Consider the following 20,872-nt stretch of genomic DNA (forward strand, 5'->3'; position numbering starts at 1 on the left):
ATAAGTGTAATTTATTATTCCCCCCTCTGAATTATGTTTATTTCTCCCTAAAATTTCAAAGCATTGTACTTTCTACTCCATACTTTATTAAACCCGTTGTTTTGGGTCTTTGTCATCCAATGACACATCGTTAAAATATAATTATGAGTCATAGTAAACAGCGATTTAAATGTTGATTATAAATGTACACAGTTCTAGGAATGTGGAAATGCAGGAACAGTTAAGGCATGGATGAACATAAACCAGGAAGCATTAACGACTAATTCAACAAATTTAGTGAAGCAAAATATTTCCTATCCATGGCCTTTGAGTTTTTAGAAACAAGAAAATTTTGTACCAATACAAATAAAATAAATTGACTATCTACATCTATTCTTTACTATCAAACATGTGCAGTTTTTCCATTATACCCTACATAATGGTTAGTATATTATATTTTTCTCCATCTCCAAACTGACAAACTCACAAAAGCAATACAGTGACGTATAGTTAGGATATTTACATAATAATTATAGACCTAGTGTGAAACTCGTGACATTTTCCTGTAGTACAAACCACCACGCCAACATTTTTTAAGCTTAACAACTCAGAAATGAGTCATTTACACAGATGCATTGTTTCTGGAAACTTGGGTGGTTTGGGTTCATAATGTAACCTTTTACTTTCACTTTTGCAATTATTTGCGATAAAAGCATTCCTTCCTTAAACAGAATGGAATTAACATTTTTGGCTTATCCCTTCACAGGTCACCACAGTGAACCAAAAAAAAAGTTGAAGGTCAAGCAATTATACAATAAGTGTAACATTTGAAAGTGCCTTATTGCTTATCTTTTTGAAACCACTAGATAAAAACAACAGTGGAATTTCCCCACCTCAGTACAACTTGTATTGTGGAGTTGGACTGTGTTCATCAAGTGCAGATAGTTTCAAAACATACTGTGATGAGGGGCCTTTGATCAGTTTAATCACTGTGTCTGAAGTAAACAACATTTCATGGGAGACCTTAAGGATATGGTAAAAAAAGGTTAACAAGGACTTTAGAAAACCTCAGTGTGGTGCCGAGTCCAGCTAAATCTGTGATGATATACAACTCCGCAGTTCTAAATCGAACACCCTTCCTGTATCCGACTGTGGAACGAATTAGAATTTGCACATAAAGTACTGCTCTACTTACGAAAAATCCAAGCTACGAAACAAGCTCAGGAAGCAATTAATTTCGTAAGCAGAGGCACCACTATGACAAGAAAATGAGTCTGTTAGACAAACGCAAAATCCATGATGCTCTGTATTAGACAAATGTACATGCAGTTTAGGATGCAGTCTGCCTTTTGACAGCTGCTAAATTCTATTGGTTGCAAAATTTCACCTTCCCAAAACCTGGAATAGGGTGAACAGTATACAATATAGATAGATAAAATGTATTGTTGAGGTTAGCATTGAGGATCTCGCTGCCGAACCTTACACAAATCCCTCAGTGATGTTTTGTCTCCTACTGTGAGTCTTATCTCTTAATTGGTTCACAATCTGCTGTTTTCAAATCACTCTTGCAGCAAGCAGTCTTTGACAGCAACACAGTGGTTGTCCAGGAAGTGTACAGCAGGCAATTAAAACGATGCACCTATCACAGTGTGGCGGGCCGCGCCATGCTTGGCCTCACAGCCACTGCAGAATGGACTGCTTCGAGACTGCAGGAAAATAAGGGTATGCAGAACAGTAAAATCAATCGGTTGATTTAGTGTCATGCCAAGATTATGAAAAACAGTCAATTTGAACGTACACACCTCTCTATAATGCTGTTACTACACTGTAGTTCTTGTCCCAGAATTTCCATTTCTTCCTTTAAATGATACATCCTACAATATAGAAAGGCATACTCTAACATGACAATTGTTTGACTTTTCAATGTGGACAAGAAGATACACCAACACAAACCTAGACAACATAAGCTCTTTGTCCCTAAGTTCTATTTCCCCGTGCTGCTGTCCTGCTCCGCTTGGTTGCAGTGTGACTAAGATTCTGTCCAGAGCCTGAGTTGGGTAGATAACATGTTCCATTGAAATCAGATTTGGTAAAAAAATAGTACAGGATGAATAAAGTTTAATTTAATATAATGTACTATATAATGGATGCATAAATGCATAGATAAATAGCATTACAAGAACAAAGTTACTGTTTCACTTGTAAAAATGTATCCGCATTTGTTTGCAAGGTTTTAGTTCAAGTTGCACAAAAAACAAAATCAACAAAAAGCATCAATATATTCCAATAATATAGGCTGTTTAACCCTTTGACCGCCTAAAGCACATTTTTGGGAATTTTAAAACAGTCGCATGACAGGCCTAAATAGGAAAAATGCACTAGATGCAAAAATGTGTTGTGAAGTTAGCAGCCTATGAAAAACAGTCGGCCAAATGTAAACAAAAGACGAATCCGGACGAACATTTTACTGGACGTTTTTTTGGCTTTTAAACAAAGGTTTTCATTTGTCAAGAAAAATAATAATAAACATGAACTCTCTATGGATTTAATCTATATTTTCAGTGTGGCCCTAGTAACCCTCAGTATGAACACGCAAAGCAGATCTGCCAAAATACCAATTAAAATAGAGTTAAGACATGCCTAACAAAATTGTTTCTTTTTAGAATGACTAAGAGCAACAAACACTATCTTACTTTGTTTTGATGTTGCTCAGACATTTCAAGGTCAGCCAACAAGCCCGTAGAGAAGGAATTGAAGTCTTGCATATGGTTCTGCATCTCTAGTAAAATTCTGAGGTACAGTAGAGACATTTTGTTAACTCTGCTATTTTCTAAACCAAAACTCTGTGAAGTAAATTTTGAAATGTGTTTGCCTAAACATGATACAATTTTGAAGAGAATTGTAAAACAAATGTGCAAAGACTGAGAACTGTTGTATGTGGAGTTGCTTAGTTGAGGGGAGATAACCTTCACAAATGTGTATCTACTATAGGGTTTTGTCTGAAATGATTTACTTTTTAGTGATTTAAACATGCTCAGACCTGCTCCATGTCCTAGTGGTGTCCAGAAGATCTTTGTACTTTTGCATGCAGTTTTCTCGGATAAGAGATTTGACCCGTTTGATGTGTGAGGACAGGTGTATTCTACGAAACATGAAGAAAAAACAAACAAACAGAATGAGATAACTTTTAAGGCTGCGATAACAGCCCAGCCAATAAGTGGGACACATACTTTTCAAACTTGTGGATTTGTTCGTCATTATATGACAATTCTACGAAGAAAAGAAGACGTTAGATAAGGCAATAGCAACTATAAATGTAAAGTTATGCACACATACTGCCCAAGAGTCTGTCTTTATGGTAAAGTTGATGAATCGCTACAATCTTTTGAAGGAGCATTTGCATTTTTTGACAGCTGGAAGAGAACAAGAGATCAGAAACCATATGACCAGGAATTGGGATCTTCCTGCCTTCTACCTTTTGTCACTAGGCAGTATCTCTGCTAGCTTGGCCTGCTCTATCTGCAAGTGATCAAGGCGGTTCTGAAATTCTTGAATCGCTGCAGTGTACCCAGGTAGGTGCTCAGTGACCTGCACGGACAAATGTTTCTGATGACCACTATCATTAACAAAAGCACCAGAAGGCGGGAGGCTCAAGTGCGGTTGCATTTAATAATCTATTCCTTGCAAGCTAAACCAAAAGAGGTTATACTAATTGAACCCATATTTGCTGATTTTTAGTAAAACATTTCCAGCGAGCCAATTTGAATTATATACAGAATGCATGCCAATGTTTTCAGTTCTGCAAAAACAAAGTCATCACTTACCTGCTGCAACCTGTCATTTTTATCCGCTGCACCCTGATTTTCTGAAGCATGGCGACCTCTTCTTAATGTAATTGACATGGGAGGAAACATTTAGGATGAGGGTATTTCTAAAATTCAGTATATTTTACTCGGAATAAGAGCAACCGGACTCACAGAGTGAATATCCTGTGTTGTAAGCTGAGGCAGGCCTTGAGTCTAATGCTGATCCGAGCAATACTGTCCATAGCTTCCCCACATGCCCTGTGCAAGATCATCCTGTAAAACATCAGAGAGAAAAAAAAAACTTTCACGTGTATGGAAATCGCAAGAAATTATTAAAAAGGATAGCCATTTGATTCTTTGGTAGACTTCAAGTCTGCAGGGAAAATAACAACACAACGATGCTCCTCACATGTAACTGTAATATCCTTCCAGTAACAGCTCTCTGTGCAGATGCAGAAGTTGTACTATTCTCTGATACTGGTGGACAACTCCCACCACAATCTGCAATGACAACAAAATGAGAAAAGTAATAATGATGCGAGTTTCCTTTTCTCATGCAGCAAGAATGACATAAATCACAAGTACCTTGGTAAAGTTGTAGTCTGCGAATACATCAAACTTCGCTGGCATAATTGGGGTCTCTGCTACAAATGTGACATATGGGTGTTAGACTCACAGGGCACTTGATGGCCAATATAATATTGTGCCATGTCTATCATGTGATCGACTGTTTCACGGTGGGACTGTCACTTTGTAAGTCGCTGTCATGGGAGTCAGATTTTGTAACTCCCTATGTGCAGCGGAAAATATATGATATTACACATGTTAAATTACAATGTTCCTTACGTTCTCGGACGGGTAGGCTGTTGTTTGTTTCTGGTCTGTGACTCAGCAGGATGAGAGGCCGGGAAGCTGTCGTGTGAGGAAGGTTAACCACCTTCATGCTGCCCTCTAGTGGGAGTTCATGGCCCAAGTATAGCAGCTGTTGGTGCTGCACATCAATTCCTGTCTGCATCGCCACCTCCTCAAAGAAGACAGACACCCTTGGCAGATAAGGAAAAAAATGAAATATCTGGTGATACGAAGCAAATGCTGTTTAAAAAAAAATGCCGCTCACGTGCTGTAATGATGTATGTATATAGAGTGTGCCATGGCTTGCTGGAGAGCAAACAAGTGCACTGGCTGCCGTTGCAAGATGTCTGTTGTGGCTGTGAAAAACTGCTCGAAACCCCAACACCTCTCCTGATCTGCTTCAAGTATGCCGGCAAGTACAGGCACTAGATGCATCTGGAGACCCCTAACGAGACAATCAAATATGACAATTCCAATACAAGATGTATATTTCCTTATCTTAGTGTTAGAACTGTCAAGAGCGGTCTCAAGACCACCTTTTGAGGGAGAATACTCCAGTGCGCAGACACTTACTGTGACAGTTGGCAGCTGTCAGGCAGGTAAGTGCTCCACTCGATTGGTCCGTTAGCAACGCGCTGTAATCCACAAATTGCCCCCGCTGGTTTCTCTGTGGTAATTTTGTACCTGAAGATCAAAACACATGTAAATAGAGACGATAACGACAATAAACATGTATTGATGTTGCTATGTTTATATAAAGTTTGATGAATTACATAGTCTGCTTATCCTTGCGGGGCCCTCTGAATGGCATGAAGGGAAGGGAGCCCGTGGCAGTGTGGTAAAATGTCACCCCAACGCTCCACAAGTCCACACTCACCCCATAGGACTTCTGCTGAGGCTTCCGGAGCATCACACGCTCATACATGTCGGGGTGCTATACAAAAATACATCAATCTGAATACACCTTTAATATGGACACTGTCCATAAAATGACTGGGAAGCATAAACTGGATGATCTGACCCAAAAATATATATTAACAAAAGAACCCTTGACCCCAGAAATGTGAGGCCAATAGTCTGCTCAAAGTCAATAATGAAAATCTAAATAATAAAGAAAACTCTTGTGAGGATAAGTGGAAGGGAAGATTAATTAATTGTTCCTTTAGGATTAATAATAACATTCTGGGTTGACAAAATATTTTACCAGATATTCTTCAGTTCCGTAGATGGACATAAACTTCTCGTCATCCTCCAACTCTCTGGCTGCTCCAAAGTCAGTCAGCTTGTAAATGGACCTGCCGTCCTCGCCCATCTGCCTCATTATGTTGCCTGGCTTGATGTCGCGGTGAACTACACCGTTCTCTCGTAGGTGGTTCATTCCCTGTACTGAAATAGAATGGAATGGGAAGAACTAATTGTGGTTACTGCAATAAGCAGGAAACTTAAGTTGGCAATCTTTTATTAACTGAGGGTATCATCATGAGACTGCTTAGTTCAGGGGTGTCACACTCGGGTTGATTCGCGGGCCGCATTAACGTCAACTTGATTCGATTGACCATTTTAGATATAATATTTAGATTTTTTTTAAATAAATGGATTAAAAGAACTGGATTAAAATCCCTGAATATTCATTTTTTATAGATCTAAAACAATGTTTATTTTAGTTTTTTTAAATATATTTTTAGATTTTACAAAATGATTTTTGAACTAAAAACAAACAAAAACAGAAAAAAATGATTAAAAAATTACAATTATTGATTTAAAAGGGGGAAAATCAGGAAATTTAATATACATCTATACTCTTCATTTTAATTTGATCCTAAAACAGAAAGTCGGCACTCATGGTTTAGTTTTCTTTTTAAATATTGTTATCCCCAAATGCACCATTACACAATTGAGATTATTCAGAGAAACTACACGCTTTGACCTGTTAAGTATTCATTGTTGCTCCATTAAGTAAATTGGACATCTATTGCTGTTAATGACAGGCAATGGGTTAAATAATACAATTATTATTATTATTTTTAATCAAGGCTCCAGCACCTCCATGACCTTCATAATGTTATTCAGTTTTAAATATTATACATTTTGTTTTCATTAAGCTTTAGAAATTAATTTATACAAAATTGTATACAAACAACATAAAATACAATTAATAATAAAATATAGCATATAATTGAGACCTGGCATGCACATATGTGGGCATCACATTTTGGGTCATGTAAGCCACACTTGTATACCAAAATGTATTACGTTAAGTTACCAAAAATTGTCACTTGCCCTATAAAAGATTAAAGATTGAACTTGAACATACCAACACATTGCAATACAGTGAGAAACTCTGTTTCGGCCAAGCCAAAAGCATTTTCTGGCTGTTCAAGCAGATTGAGCAAACTTCCTCCTGAACAAAATTCCATGACAAGCACTTTCTGCTTAGAAGGCAGCTGCAAAAGGGAAATATTAATATGCTTATTTACTCAAACAAAGGCATTTGATAAATAATTCAGTTTACTATCTTCAATGTGGTGCACATTATAGGGATTTAAGTCATGAGAACTCATTGATTTATAGAGATGCAGAAAACACTAAAATATACTGTTTTTACATTGTGACCACACCTTTAACGTTTTTAACACGTGCACCACTAAAATTAAGGAAACATAGGAACACATTTCCTCCAGTTCAAACGATTTTGATGTTACTTCATAAATTCACTTAGTGGCTGCCATTGACGGCCATAGACGTTCGACTCATTTTACCATTAAACGCCAGTGAAAATGGATTTGATGTCTCTCAGTGTCAATGGAAGTGGAGCCTTACTTCCTCCACGTCGAAAAGTTCCACAATATTCTTATGGTTGAGCTTCCTCAGCATGTCAAACTCCCTCATCTGCACCTCATGAGTGCGGTTGTAGCTTGCCAGGTTGAACACCTTGACAGCGACCAACTCACCTGATCTCTAAACGTCAGATACACACAAAAAAGCAAGATGTCAGCATATGGACTGACATTTTTGAGTAGGGAGGGTTATGTTACCTTATTTCGACCCTTGTAGACACAAGCAGTAGCCCCCTGACCCAGAACATCCTGTAAGGACCACAGGTAGCTCGGGGTACTCGCCGTCATCTCTGACATTACGGCAGATCCAAATTAATTCAAGAATCTTACTTTCTTCTCGTTAAAGTAAAAGTTCAACAACCGCGTGACGAACGAATAAAGTTGGCAGGTTGAACACGAGTCAGGCGTAGTTCAAACTCCTTTTTAGGAAATGAAATGATTTACATCCTCATTAAAAAAATAGTAGCAAAATAAGCCAAACCTGACGTTGAATGTTTATGGTTATTTTTCTTCGGTTTGGGGAGCCAAAAACAACATATTTTAAGGTCTCGGAGCAACAACACTGGAGAATTTCGACTAATGAAAGAAAAGTTTGGTCGCTGCTGTTACTGGATTTTGATTGCGGAAACGACAGCAAAATGTGCGATCGTCAGCAGTTCATTTGATACTAATACCGATAGTAATGTTTTTTTCAAGGGGAATGGTTATGTTTTGCTCATTGTCATCTTATGGGGGGTTTAGACGGAATAATTAGAGATGTTTATTTGATTCGGTAAATATAGTAACTATTTTCAAGCCGATCACGTGATCAAGTACTGCGCGTCTACTTATATCGAGCGTATATATATATAAAAGAAAAAAAAGTATAATAATAGCCTAAAACACCTACTCATAAATACTTTATTTACAAAGTAATTATTATACATTTGAAAAGGAAGTGCCAAGATGTCCAAATCGGTGCGAAGGTGGTTTGTGGGAGTTGTAGTCATGACTGATTCATCTGCCTGTTGTAGTATATATACACTTCATATAATTCAAAATGAATCAAAGTGACTTTGTATTTTAGAAATGAGAAAAATCTCAAAAGAAATATCTAGTATTACTCAGAATATCCTTAAAAGGTTGTTCCATTTCTGCAAATCAATTTAAAGATTGAATTTGACATATTCAAATTAAAAACAAAGGGGTTGTAACTACCATTGTGTACTGTAGAAATTTACTTTTCACTTTTCTCTACATTTGAGCTGTTCCGAGATCATGTATCAGTTTGGCAGAAAGATGACAAGTCAAAATACAGAGCAAGCAATGTTTATTAAAAAAGAAAAATCTACAACAAGAACTACACATAGAATTATATAAGGCCTATTCGATTAAACCACTATTGATATTACTGTACAATATTGTACCAAAAAGAAGAGTGTACCTCTGTAATGTACAACATTGTATATACATAGTACATCTGAACACAGGATTCTCCAGTAATACAAAGACTATAAATAAATTTGACATTACAGTCTCTTGCTTTTTTTTTCTCCAAATGGACACAAATGCATATTTGAAAAATCTGATAAGTCACCCGCACAGTTAGTTCACACAAAAAGCAAACTTTGTTCAAGTGCAAGATGATTGATTTGAGATCAAATGCACCAACCACCGACACCAATGCTTCTGTGTACTCAAACACAAAGTCACCACCCCTCCAGTTGCTGTTGATGAGGTAAGAGCAACAAAAATACACCGTAATACACAATCATAATACAGAGATAAAGAAAATCCACAAAAATTAGCATGTGAAGCACTGTCTGATATGAGATGCCATATTTCCCCCCTTTTGAAAATGTATATTATTATTATTATTCCTTTACATCCTTGTGGGAGAACTTTGAACATTAAAATGAGCTCCTCCCTGTACGGATACTACTACTTCTTTGGCCACTTTTGTGGTTTTGATCGATCGACTAAAGGTTTTAAAGCGTTATTGCAAAATCCTGTAAATAAAAGGACATGGGTGAAGCTGATAACAGGCGTTTTCCTTATCATAACTTGGCCATGCCCTTGCAATGGTCATCCATCCCCTGATCCAGGCATGCTCACATACCGCACATGCACACAATCATACGGCTACACGTAGCCACATTTGACCTTAATAGTAACAGTGAAAAAGCCAGAATAAAGGGGTGTTGAAAACTTGATTAGATGAGGTGGTTGTTTGTGCTCTAAACACACAAGACCCTCAGCGGCATGCTTCCAGTTACCTTAACCTTGATGAATATTAAACATATATAAACACCATTAGAATATTTCAACTTTTTTTTTACTGCAAAATGTGAAGTATAATTACATGAGCAAGCTTTCATTTTTTTTGTAGTTACCCTTTCAGTTATTGTAGATAGTACATAAAAGAATATTGTCAAGCCATCTAGAAACTGTAAGCTGTTGTCAAATAGCCACAGCATGCAACCTGAAAGGTGTTTAGCTGCCCCCAAAAAACAACAACAACAACAACAACAAAACCCACCACACATCTGTGGAGAATGTATGTGTGTGCAGTCCAACATTACAAAGAAAGATGCTGGCTTTCAGTGGTCCCCTACACATAAAAGAGCTGCAGGAGAAAAGCAGCATAATGCCTCAAACTACCAGCGTTCCGTTAATCTTATTGCTCCGTTTTAGGGATAAGGAACCTTGAGAGTAATTAGGGGTCATCTCTGATAGCCACATTAACTTCATAGAACAATATGATGTAAGATTTAAATAAATGATTATTTATACTCACAATTTCAATGTTTAAGAGATTTTTTAAAGTTGAAATTGAGGTTTAATTTATTTGTTTTCCAAAATAAAATGCCGTTTCTTTCTCTTTTCCACCCCTAATTCACAATTTCTTTTGGCCACATTTTATTGGATCAAAATCCTGAACATTATTGATAAGAAGAAAAAAAAGAGAGAGAGAGCTCTCAATCACTCGTAGTGATACTTGGCCCATTTTCTAAATACATATGTTCATCTCCAGTCTTCAACCTGTGAAGCAGCAAGACAGTGTTTCATTTCTTGAGAGCTTAAAATGTTTCACAGTCTCAGGAATCAAACTTGTGATCGTTGCATGGTCTTAAAAATTATTCAAGGAAAAAAAATCGTGTCTTCCTCATGTAAATCTGTGAATGAAGATAAACACTTTGGCCCAGCCCCTAAAAATAGCAAGTGTATAAAAGCTGCAAGTGCCCATTGGCCAGCATGCCTGACCTGTTCACTTGTGAAAGACTTGAAAATCCTTTCCATGCTGTGATCATTGAAAAGTTGCCTGCAGTGCAACAGTGTAACACTCTAAGACGAATTGTGATATCTTAATGCTACAGTGTGTAATGTGTGTGATTGAAAGTATGTACTGTATATATATAACAAACTAATTGCTTCCAACACCTGCTTGAGGATCTTCTGGTTTAAGCATTGGGATCAGATTTGAACTGGGCTTGCGTTGGCGTGAGCAGGTGCTAAGCCGGGCAGGATTTGTCATTGGACTGGGATGAAGGAGGTGGAGGAGGCGCGTGAGGGAGGGACTGTGTATGCCCTGTAGGTGGAAGCGGAGGTGTCGGGGGCACGGTGGAGGTCGGGGACCCGGTGGCGGGACTGCCGTTCCCTCCGCCGCCCTTGGGGAAAACCACTGGCTTTGGCCTCGTCGCCGGCGGACGCAGCTCTCTGAAGGAAGGAACCGACGAGGACAGCGAAGAAGAGGACAAGGAAGGTGACGTGGCAGAAGGGAGGGGACTCCTGGGCTGGCTTTTGGTTGCTCGGAAGGAGGAGGGCACGTCGCTGGCCGACGAGGCGCTGCGCTGAAGTGGGTGGGCTTGTGAGGAACCCCCCTCGCTGTCCCGCAACAGTCGGGAGTGGAGGGGACTGGAAGGTTCCGACGCCCCTCCTCCACCGCCACCACTCACGCCTTTCAGCTGCTCTAGAGTGTCGAGCACTACATCAGGAGTATGCTTTGAGGTGCTCTGTCGCTCCAACTCTCTCAGCTCATTTAGAGCACAGCTCATTGCTGCTTCGATGTCCTGCAACACAAAGAGGAAAGAAAGATTACATTTTTTTAAATGGGAACAGCTCAATTTATGCACCCCTTTGCCTATCCTAACCTAACCCCCCAAATTACAAACAAATGATTAACCATGAGTGTCATACAGTATTCGTAACATAATACAATTGACAATTGATATTAACTTATATTTATTCATTCCTTTCTCTTCAGTATTGCTTGCCTGTGAACTATGATCCACGTGGGCTATGACCTCGGGTTCCAGAGGTTTATGGTTGCTGAAGCTCTTGGAACGTCCTGCCGGAGTTGACTTTCGCAGCTGGGGGCTTTCCACCTATGTATTCAAAAATGAAATATCCATTTAACATTTCAGTGAAAGAAAACATTCGTTTCTCAAAGCCTTAAAGTCACAGTACCTTGGTCTTTAGCGAGGAGTGGCGCGTAATAGAGTTGAGGATACTATGAGCGCTAACCGGCCGTTTGTCTGTAGACTCCTTCACCAGAACGCTACCCACAGGAAGCGACGCAGTTCTCACTGATCCCACGCCGCCTCCACTTGCTCCTGGACTATCACTGTCTGAGCTACGGAATGTTCTTCTGATGCTCCCAGACTCTGGGCGTTTCCTCATCCTGAATGAGAGAAATAATGAGTGGCTTTTTTGGTTTAATATGGATGTGTTCACATGTCATGTCATGTTAGGTGCAGTTAAAACAAAATCTGTCGGGGCGATTCCTTTGGTATGCGAGTGCGAACATCCAAAGTTCGTAAGCCTCAAACTGCCAAAAAATGACTACTTGAAGACAGAATGGTAAAGGTGATGGTCAACATTAGAGTATCATACATAGTGTAGATGGCAAAACAGTATTTGACTTTTTGGGATGTCTCTCAAAACACTAAAAATAAAAGAAATCACTACAACATTAATCAAAATCCCTTTGATTCTTTAATCAATGTATTTATTTGTTTTTAAATTTATTCTTTCAAGGCTCCTGCTCATATTGATATGGTTCACTGTACTAACAAGCGTTCGGGAGACATCAGCCGAATCAGAGCGTATTGTTGCGACATCGATTTTGTGTGTAAATATCTAGACTCACTTGTTGAGGTTGGCCAGGTAAATGTCAGCCACATGAGCGCCTGTAGGAGATGCAGCACTGCCTCTCGTTGAGACCCTCTCCTCAAGCTGGTCCCTGGTATCCACATCAGATTTTGGGCTCCCACGACCACTATCAGCCCTAAAAAAATGCTTTTTTACTTTAGAAGTTTTCTCCTAACAAATAAAAAAAGTACATTCAAGACAAACCTCCCTCTTTTACTTGCATTATTAATGTAATGTAAAAATTGACCAACTTCAATAGCCTAGAAAAAAATACAACTTGGGAAAAACTAGCTTTGCTCTTTGAATGGGAGATGAAATGATTGATAGGCAGTAACAGGAAATTATGCTTCTCATCTTATTAATTTTATCATTAACTCTAGCATATTTAACCCCAAATTTAATCAAGAGGAATGACAATCTTTGTATGCTCTGTGCAACAATCTTCTTTATAGGATTGATTATGATGGGCATTTTGTTTAATTAAGGGCTGACTCATGAATATTTTCCCTGGAAAGTTCACTGAGTACTAGGTTGTCAGCAACTAGCCACAAGTGGAATCTCCCTGAAAAATAAACTGTCAACACAGTAAATGTTATACACTACCACTTGCTCAACATGAAGGTTAACTCTGACAACCCAACACAAATAAAAACATACCACCACGGCTGCATGAATATGTAACCAGATGTTGAACTGTAATGCTCATTTCCTGCCTGATAGAGCATTAGGGGATTTCCATAGGACAGTGAGTAAACATAAGCATAGTGAGTGTACGCATCTTACATGTCTTGGACAACAATATACTGATGTGGCACCAATCCATCCATTCCATTGTGTCGCCCCTCCCACCAGTCATCAGATGCTCGCTGATACAGAAGCAATGAGGCACCCTTCTTGAATGACAACTCACGACTGGTCCGGCCAGAATAGTCGAACCGAGCAATGGCTTCAACTGGGTCAGACTCTGAAACAGCCAAGGTGCCTGATGTTGGGAGGATGATTGACAGACACAGGAAGCGGCAGAGTAGGTGGTGCGAAACAAGAGAGGAGACAAGGGAAGCCAGAGAGATGAAGAGCAAGTTAGTGGTGCCATGTTTGATGATAGCACAAACATTACACAATTCGTGACAATGCAGCGCAATCAGGCAGCAGGATGAAACGATTTCAGCCGTGAAGAGCTAGAGGGGTTCTAGTAAGGATGAATTGTGCTTTGAGAACATTCCTGCAATATTTAACGTGTTGGTTACACACCATCTTCGCTGTTGCGGCTGACGGATCCAGTGTCAGGGGCTGGCTCTTGCACAAGGGGGAGCTCACAGTGTGGAATGTCACTGGAATGAATGGAGAAAGTACATAGAAGAGGCTGCGTCAGACTGAAAAATGTTGAAACTTACAGTATAACTATGTGTCTACGTTGTGTGCATGTGAGGTGAGGTGTAGTTAGGCTCCAGCCTAAGTCCTGTGATGGTGAGTAAGCTGATCCTCATGGCCCCATGACCTCGAACAACTAAGAAAAACTGAGGCGTCCTCCCTAAATCATTCCTCGTCAGCTCTGAAATCTACCAATGACCTCTTTCTGGCCTCATTATTATCACAGAGCTTCCTCTTGTCATTTACAATTTCATGTAACCCAAACTGCTTAAGTATGTAGCCCCTCCTCCGGCCTTACCAGAATTCATCACCGGCTCCAGGGATCGTGTAGATTGGACCCTGCAAGTCCTGCAGTCTTGGGAAGATGGTGTCATGGTGGATAATGATAGTTTTAATGAGTTCGTTGACATGAGCCTGGCAGGAGACCTGGTCGTGACCCTCCGGTACAGACATCAGGGTGGGGCCAAAGCAGATGGCGAGGTTATACGGATCCATCATGTTGTCCTCGCTGTACTGGGACAAACTGGATGAAAAGAAATGAGGCATTGATTCAATTGAATAAACCTCTATTAGAATAATTTCATGGGGCATTATCCATCTATTATCTACTGAGTGAAAGGGGAGGTAAACCCTGGAATAGTTACCAAGTGTCATAAGTAGTGTTTAATTTGTGGATACTTGATAGTTTTAAACAAGGCATATTTCTTAGGTCTGTTATATGAGATTGTTTATTTAGTAAATAGACTTGTGAAGAAAATCCTCAACGATAAGCATAAAATCCCATAACAACAAAAATATCAGTACACCCCTATCGTGTGACTGCGTGTAGTGCGCCCTGCTACTTACTGATGTAGAAAGGCAAACAGGTATCTCATGATGATGAGGGTTTTGCTTGGCAAAGATTGCAGCACTTTCTTGATGTGAACAGCGCGCTCCTGGAGGCTCTCCATTGCTTAAATGTAAATACACCCAGGAGATTAGTCACACAATAGTGAGTTTGAAAAAAAAAACTGAGCGCACAAAGTGATGGTGGAGGTGATTCTTACAGACACAGGATATGAGATCATGGAACACTTCCTTTGGAAAAAGGGCATGGTCCAATCCTCTGAAGTAAAGCTTGAGAACACCAGCAATTGAGTCCATGTCATGGTCATTTTGGTCTCCTGCCAGCGGGTCTTCGCCTGGGACCAGAGATGATGGGAAAAAAACTAAGTGGTCAAATGTGGTGGAAAAATGCGTCAAATTTTCAGTACATGGTAGTGCTACCTCGCTCAAATGCATTCTTAATGTCGTTAACCTCTACTTGGGAGCCGGACACTCGGAAAATGCCCTCATGTTGCAGACCTAAAAATAAAACAAAACCACAGAGTTGCATTTATTACATTTGTATTTCATTCACAGGATTCCATAGATGGAGATGTTTGGTATAGTGGATATTGAGTTAGTTCATTCAGAATGCCTCACATGACAACAATGCAACCAATCAGGGCTAAGCCAGGGCTGGTGTTAAACCTATCACTTGACGGAAGATATTTCTCACCATGGCGACTGATGAAACGGATGCAGCTCTCAACGATCAGAGGAATGGCTTCACCTGCGTCCTAAAATATTACAATAATTACATTTTAGATGACAAATAGAAACTGATAAGGATATAAAACAATGGTAACCAGGTTATTAGGACTTCCCCCTTCACATGCTTGCTACACATTCAGGAGGAACGAGTGGCAGATATGGAGGGGAGGGACTGCTGTTGCTAGGAGACTACATTTTCCCCTTTGTTTTGGCTTTTCTAGCAAATTAACATTGGAATCATAGGGATTCATTTAGTCACTAAATAAAAAGAAAATCGATAGTTATTTTAAATAAGTATACATTTCTAGTAAATTTTCACTTCTAAAATTTAAGTTGGGAAAATCTCACAAACGTCACAAAGAGTATACATATATAAAATGACATTATCTCAATGTAGTCACATAGCCCGAACTTTGGGTTCATTTAGTTGAACACAAAGGTGAACTACTTGCAGGAAGCCATGATTTATTTTGTTGTATATCTGCGTTTATTTTACCTTTTAATCCCAGCACCTTTGATTTTTCTGCCTCCCAGTATATGGTGCTTGCATGAACGATTTAAATACAACCATTTTGACTCAAATTGGTTTTTTTTTTTTACATTTTACAAAACATTCCGGTTATCTTTCATGACACCTTTGTTAGAAATCCCTGCACTATTGAATGATTACGGTGAAGATTATACATTTCCACAAGAGGGCACCTCACACATAAGGGCCCATGTTTGAGTCTGTCTTAATGCACTAGTTAGCTCATTGGATTGCACCAATTCCACAGTAAGTACACATCTGTCCAAGCGTATGCGCTTCCTATGTGCCCTTGCACGTTATGGGTGGCAACAGTAGGAAAATATATTAAAAGCAAAACTGCAAATGCTCATACACACACCAGATAATTACCTGTTTCCGTAATGCAGAGTTTCGCCGTCCACTATGTACAGAGAAAGAAAGAGAGAAACAGTGCTCTGTTATTAAGTCAAAACAGAGTGACTATTTATGTTCATACAAGTCTGGTAACGCTCTATTTGCGCAAATAGACACATATGTTGAGAATATCTTTAAATGGCGACAAGGAAAATGATACCCCTGAGAGCCAAGAAATTAAGAAAACCCTACTTTGGCATATGTATCCGGCCGGGATAGTGTACGTGTGTGTACTTCCTTCACCAAACATACCTGGCAAGGCAACAGTCGGTCTTCTGACCTAAAAGGAGAAGAGACAGGACAAGGGTGGGGGTGTCAGTAATACGTATAGTAGAAAAAAAGTGGGATAAAATGTCAGCGTGCACATACAAAGTCTTTCCTGCTCAGTAGAGGAAATGCTGACATTTCCTGAGGAAGACCCCCAATCAACCCCCTCACCCACATTACAGCTCACACCAGGACATCTGTGTCCACATATGGTCGCAGTCACTGTGACCTTCACATACACATATCTAAAAGGTGTGAAGGACACTCACTCTCTCCTATGGTCTTTTGAATTAGGTCATGCTTGGCCTCGAGCTTGGTGATCAGATTCCTTCCTTCAAGAAACTCCTTCAGTTTCTACACAACACATAGTATCAGAAAGTGTCGTGAAGGTATACGAACATGTTCAGTAAATCCCAATGCTCTTGGAATTCACCCTTAATATGGTAATCGATTATTCAAACCTGCCACTGACCGTAAAGTAAAACTGTTCTGTTTCCTGTTGATTGGCCCGCCTCTTGGCGAGGCTGGGCTTGCTGAGATAAGACTCACTGAATGTCGACTTGACAGATTCCATGCTGTTGCTGTGGTGGAAGCACTCGGACACGTCGTAGTCTTCCATTGTCACCATGTCCTGGATGGTGGAGAGAGTGGCTTCCATGGTCTTTTTTACCTGAAGACCGACAAAATAAAAAAAGAGGCATGTCAAGCAAGATATTGATTACAATTATCGGAGGGAAAATAAGACGTAACATCTCTGAACCTCTTCGTTCTCTATCTTCAGTGTGGAGAGGCGTGACTGAAGCTGCTGACACCTCTGGAGAAGTTCACCTTCCAGTGGCTGCTGAGCGCACACAACTCCCATCTAGACACACACCCACATATACACAGGTTGTCACTTCAGGCGGTGTAGAACTGCCCTACATATTACTGAAAAGTGTTTAAAAAATATATATAATAATGGTTGCCATATTTAGTTACAATTTCAGCCAGTGACATATAATCAAACATTGTACCGTGTCTCCCATGTGTGACTGGAAGTCAAAGCGTGCAGGGGGGCAAAAGACGTTGTTGTAAGTCTCCATTAGCTTCTGTTTGTCTCCATTGGGCTCAAGAATTTCAGCGGCACCCTCCATTGTCTCCAGACCAGTGTGCTTAGACACTTCTACATTCTGTTCCGCTGACAAGTAGGTCCTCAGGGCTCGGTGGAGGCTGGCATGGTAGCCAAGGTCACAGCACTGCATTTATACATAAATATGCTTTAATTAGTAACCATTTTGGAGATATAAACTTGAGTTGAAAGAAACCATTTAATGCAACTTGTATTTTTGTTTGCCAATTTAGACAGCATGTGCCACTTGGCAGACACTTTGAGTTTATGTGAATAGGAAGAGGAAAACATCATATTTAAAAAATCCTTGCAGTGTCAATTTAGCCCAAATGCTTGGTTGACTAGGATCCCAAGCAGTGATCTTAAATTGTGTTCAGTGGAACAGATGGTATTCATGGCTGTGTGCTCCATTGGGCCAGATAGGTAACAGGGCGGCAAGAAAAAAGGTTCAACTCATTACAAAAGAATAACAGTACATGTAGATGCTGAAATAATGATTGCATCATTTTTTAATGTGGTATTCTGTCCGTTTCCAACACTACTACCCATGGTAATTGCACCACTGTCCCTCAACCTCGCAACTCTACCTATAGGTTCAATTTTAAGCTTGGAGTCTTCTGTAATTGTTAAGTGACATGACATAACATAGCTATACAACAATCATGAAAAGAAAAAAAAGACCTCCAGATTGAATTGTTGATAACTGGTAGTAGAATTGCTTTCAGATTTGCTGAGGTTACATGCACAAACTTTCAGCAAATCAGAGTTTTCATACTCACATCAATAATGTCAGAGAGATCATGGATGTAATACTTGAAGACGCAGCCATTGGTAGCTTCAAGAGCAAGGAGGTATTCATTTCTAGCCTTAATGGCCTTTAGCTTGCTTTCTGTGTACTTAGCTTGTCTCTGAAAACAAGATGGGACAAGGAAAGAACAAGAGTCATGTGATGAATGTTAACACAAAGACTTCTTATAAATCTTAGATGAGAAAGGTTCACATAATGTATTGTCTTGTCTAGTTTGCCTACTCACCTTCTCTTTCATTTTCTCAATTTTTTTCACACTGGAGCGACGGATGGGTTTGTCCTCAGCCTTAATGCTAGCAAGGGTGTCTGGCGAGCGAGGCGTCTGGCGGTCGTCTTGGCGACCGGAGCGCCCCATCTGTTTCTCCTCTTGCTTTTCGGCCTCTTTCAGCTTGGACTCTGCGTTGATGCTGTCCGTGTTGTACATGTGGTACGTCTTCATCACCTAGAAAGCACGACACAGTTTTCAGAAAGTTTTTCCACTTTGTGGCATTAAAAAAATGACGAGGGATTCCTCCGTTTTTCATAAAAGGAGTCACAACTCCGTTAGTTGTCAAAACATGAAAGTGTTGTTCCGTCAAGCTAGGTCAGGCTTAGTTGAGCACCCAGCACTTCAGAGTCACCAGTTTGTTTATAAGATGAAATGTGCATGTCATTTAAACCAAATTTATTTATAACTCCAAAGTGTAATTGATGGCTTGAGCTAGAGCACAACATTGGTTGCGCACACAAACATCCAAGAGAAATTTGGCTGACATAAAAAAACAAAGGTTGTATTGCTCCTTTCGTGACTGCTAAAATGACTGATTGTAAACATGCTCATTGAAACAAAGTGACAAGTCTGCAATTTAGTCAGATTTACTAGCTTTACATTTTAGGTAGAAATGATCAGCACTACTGGTCCATTTTTCAGCCGTAAGGTGCAAACCAGTGATTTGTCTTACCGAATAAAGCTCATTCAGGACCTTCATCAAGTCCTCTTGCAGCTGCACGCCAACCTCTTTGCTCTAAAGAAATGAGACATTAAACAGTCACTAAACAAAGATCTTAACAATTATCCTCCTGGCATTAGGAAGATAATGTGCAGTCATAATATATTGTCTATCTGGTAAACCTTCAAGGCAACATAGCCTTGATGTTGAGAAACAGCTTGCGCCTCAGCCGTCTAGTCTAAACTAAAGTATCAAGGAAGCATAATAGAAAAGATTCATAATTATAGTCCCATATACCTTAGTGAACTTGATGGACCTGATGTAGAAACAGTTTTTCCATTGTTGTTTGCAGTGTAGGACACCCGTATACTGTTTTGGGGCCATATTTTAGGTCCATTACTCGGTTAATAATATAGGAATGGCAACATTTAAGATAAACATTATTAGAAGGTGTTGCCGGACATACAGTAAATAACACAGTTAAAAATCACATAGTTTTGCACCTCACTTTTGAGGATCTGGAAATACCGATTCCTGACCCAAAATCACTGAAGGGGGAAAAGGGTATCCAATGTTAAATATTTCCCTACTCTAGACATGTTCATTCTTGTCTTAGCATTAGCTTCCCCTGACAGCTATCCAAATATCTGCCTTCTGACGAGTATACTTCTGCTTTTTTGCCTTGTCACCCTTCAAATGTAGAAATAAAACTAAAAGATCTTTTTCACCTGATTCTGATCTTCAGAAAATCATATGATCTGGTGCCTACTCTCTACATACATACCCGATGTCATTTGGAAACAGATTTGGATTGGGTATGAGCATTAAATTGACAAACAATCTCGCAATCTAAATCCAGCCTAAGAAAAATCAAATGAGAGGGGAACATAAAATCCCAGACAGTTAAAAGGTCAGGATAAGGATGAGAGGGATGAATGTGTGTGGTGAAAGTAAGCGACTGGGACAAGATTTAGGGTTATTCAGCAGACAAACGAGGTAACGGGACAAGCGAGGTTGCCCCGCCTTCTGGCTTTAAAGTGCTCAAGAACCGGACTACAGCAATCTAAAAGCAATCAGCCATGGCTGAGCCGTCCTATCTGTCAACTGTGAATCTTGACCCATGAACTTTTCCCCAGCTCGCCTGTCTGCCTCGGTAAGATCAGGACAAAAAAACAGTAAGACAACTTGTGTCTTGATGGAAATCGTTGGAGTTTTCTCCCACACATCCATGCGACTGACAGTGTCTTAGTTCAACATGTGCAGTTTTCACACCTGAGATAAAATAACT

General features: G+C 39.8%; 2 protein-coding genes across 6 annotated transcripts in view; both read right to left on the reverse strand.

The window, feature by feature from the left end:
- Nucleotides 1-63: 63 nt before the first annotated feature.
- Nucleotides 64-8,208, reverse strand: ikbke (inhibitor of nuclear factor kappa B kinase subunit epsilon). 3 transcript variants are annotated; one of them, XM_077602442.1, is made up of 21 exons: nt 7,956-8,208; nt 7,673-7,764; nt 7,458-7,595; nt 6,952-7,081; nt 5,842-6,023; nt 5,411-5,571; nt 5,211-5,321; nt 4,903-5,082; nt 4,632-4,828; nt 4,371-4,429; nt 4,195-4,286; nt 3,957-4,058; nt 3,804-3,864; nt 3,455-3,567; nt 3,316-3,392; nt 3,210-3,249; nt 3,020-3,121; nt 2,673-2,769; nt 1,933-2,027; nt 1,782-1,853; nt 64-1,685 (listed from the first exon to the last, which is right to left on the reverse strand). In XM_077602442.1, exons 2-21 carry the CDS (start codon nt 7,760-7,762, stop codon nt 1,622-1,624), a joined length of 2,163 nt encoding a protein of 720 aa, XP_077458568.1. In that variant the 5' UTR covers nt 7,763-7,764; nt 7,956-8,208; the 3' UTR covers nt 64-1,621. The 3 variants fall into 3 exon arrangements, with proteins under 3 accessions (XP_077458568.1, XP_077458567.1, XP_077458566.1); XM_077602441.1 differs by having other exon boundaries at nt 3,804-3,861; nt 7,673-8,208; XM_077602440.1 differs by having other exon boundaries at nt 7,673-8,208.
- A 558-nt stretch (nt 8,209-8,766) lies between these two features.
- The window catches only part of srgap2 (SLIT-ROBO Rho GTPase activating protein 2), a 38,087-nt gene continuing 25,981 nt past the window's right edge, over nt 8,767-20,872 (reverse strand). For 2 of the 3 annotated variants that reach the window (XM_077602333.1, XM_077602335.1), the window contains exons 4-23: nt 19,597-19,659; nt 18,882-19,097; nt 18,627-18,755; nt 17,753-17,974; nt 17,500-17,601; nt 17,212-17,409; nt 17,009-17,093; nt 16,725-16,752; nt 16,449-16,479; nt 15,516-15,576; nt 15,242-15,319; nt 15,022-15,156; nt 14,822-14,927; nt 14,274-14,498; nt 13,856-13,935; nt 13,388-13,586; nt 12,603-12,740; nt 11,921-12,134; nt 11,728-11,838; nt 8,767-11,523 (exon numbers count right to left, since the gene is read on the reverse strand). In XM_077602333.1, coding sequence (XP_077458459.1) covers nt 10,966-11,523; nt 11,728-11,838; nt 11,921-12,134; nt 12,603-12,740; nt 13,388-13,586; nt 13,856-13,935; nt 14,274-14,498; nt 14,822-14,927; nt 15,022-15,156; nt 15,242-15,319; nt 15,516-15,576; nt 16,449-16,479; nt 16,725-16,752; nt 17,009-17,093; nt 17,212-17,409; nt 17,500-17,601; nt 17,753-17,974; nt 18,627-18,755; nt 18,882-19,097; nt 19,597-19,659 — 2,979 coding nt within the window. In that variant the 3' untranslated portion in view covers nt 8,767-10,965. The remainder of the gene's footprint in view (nt 11,524-11,727; nt 11,839-11,920; nt 12,135-12,602; nt 12,741-13,387; nt 13,587-13,855; nt 13,936-14,273; nt 14,499-14,821; nt 14,928-15,021; nt 15,157-15,241; nt 15,320-15,515; nt 15,577-16,448; nt 16,480-16,724; nt 16,753-17,008; nt 17,094-17,211; nt 17,410-17,499; nt 17,602-17,752; nt 17,975-18,626; nt 18,756-18,881; nt 19,098-19,596; nt 19,660-20,872) is intronic. The other variant, XM_077602334.1, reaches the window with a different exon arrangement.

The sequence above is a fragment of the Stigmatopora argus genome, chromosome 6 (assembly GCF_051989625.1).
Source record: "Stigmatopora argus isolate UIUO_Sarg chromosome 6, RoL_Sarg_1.0, whole genome shotgun sequence".
NCBI classification, from domain to species: domain Eukaryota; kingdom Metazoa; phylum Chordata; class Actinopteri; order Syngnathiformes; family Syngnathidae; genus Stigmatopora; species Stigmatopora argus.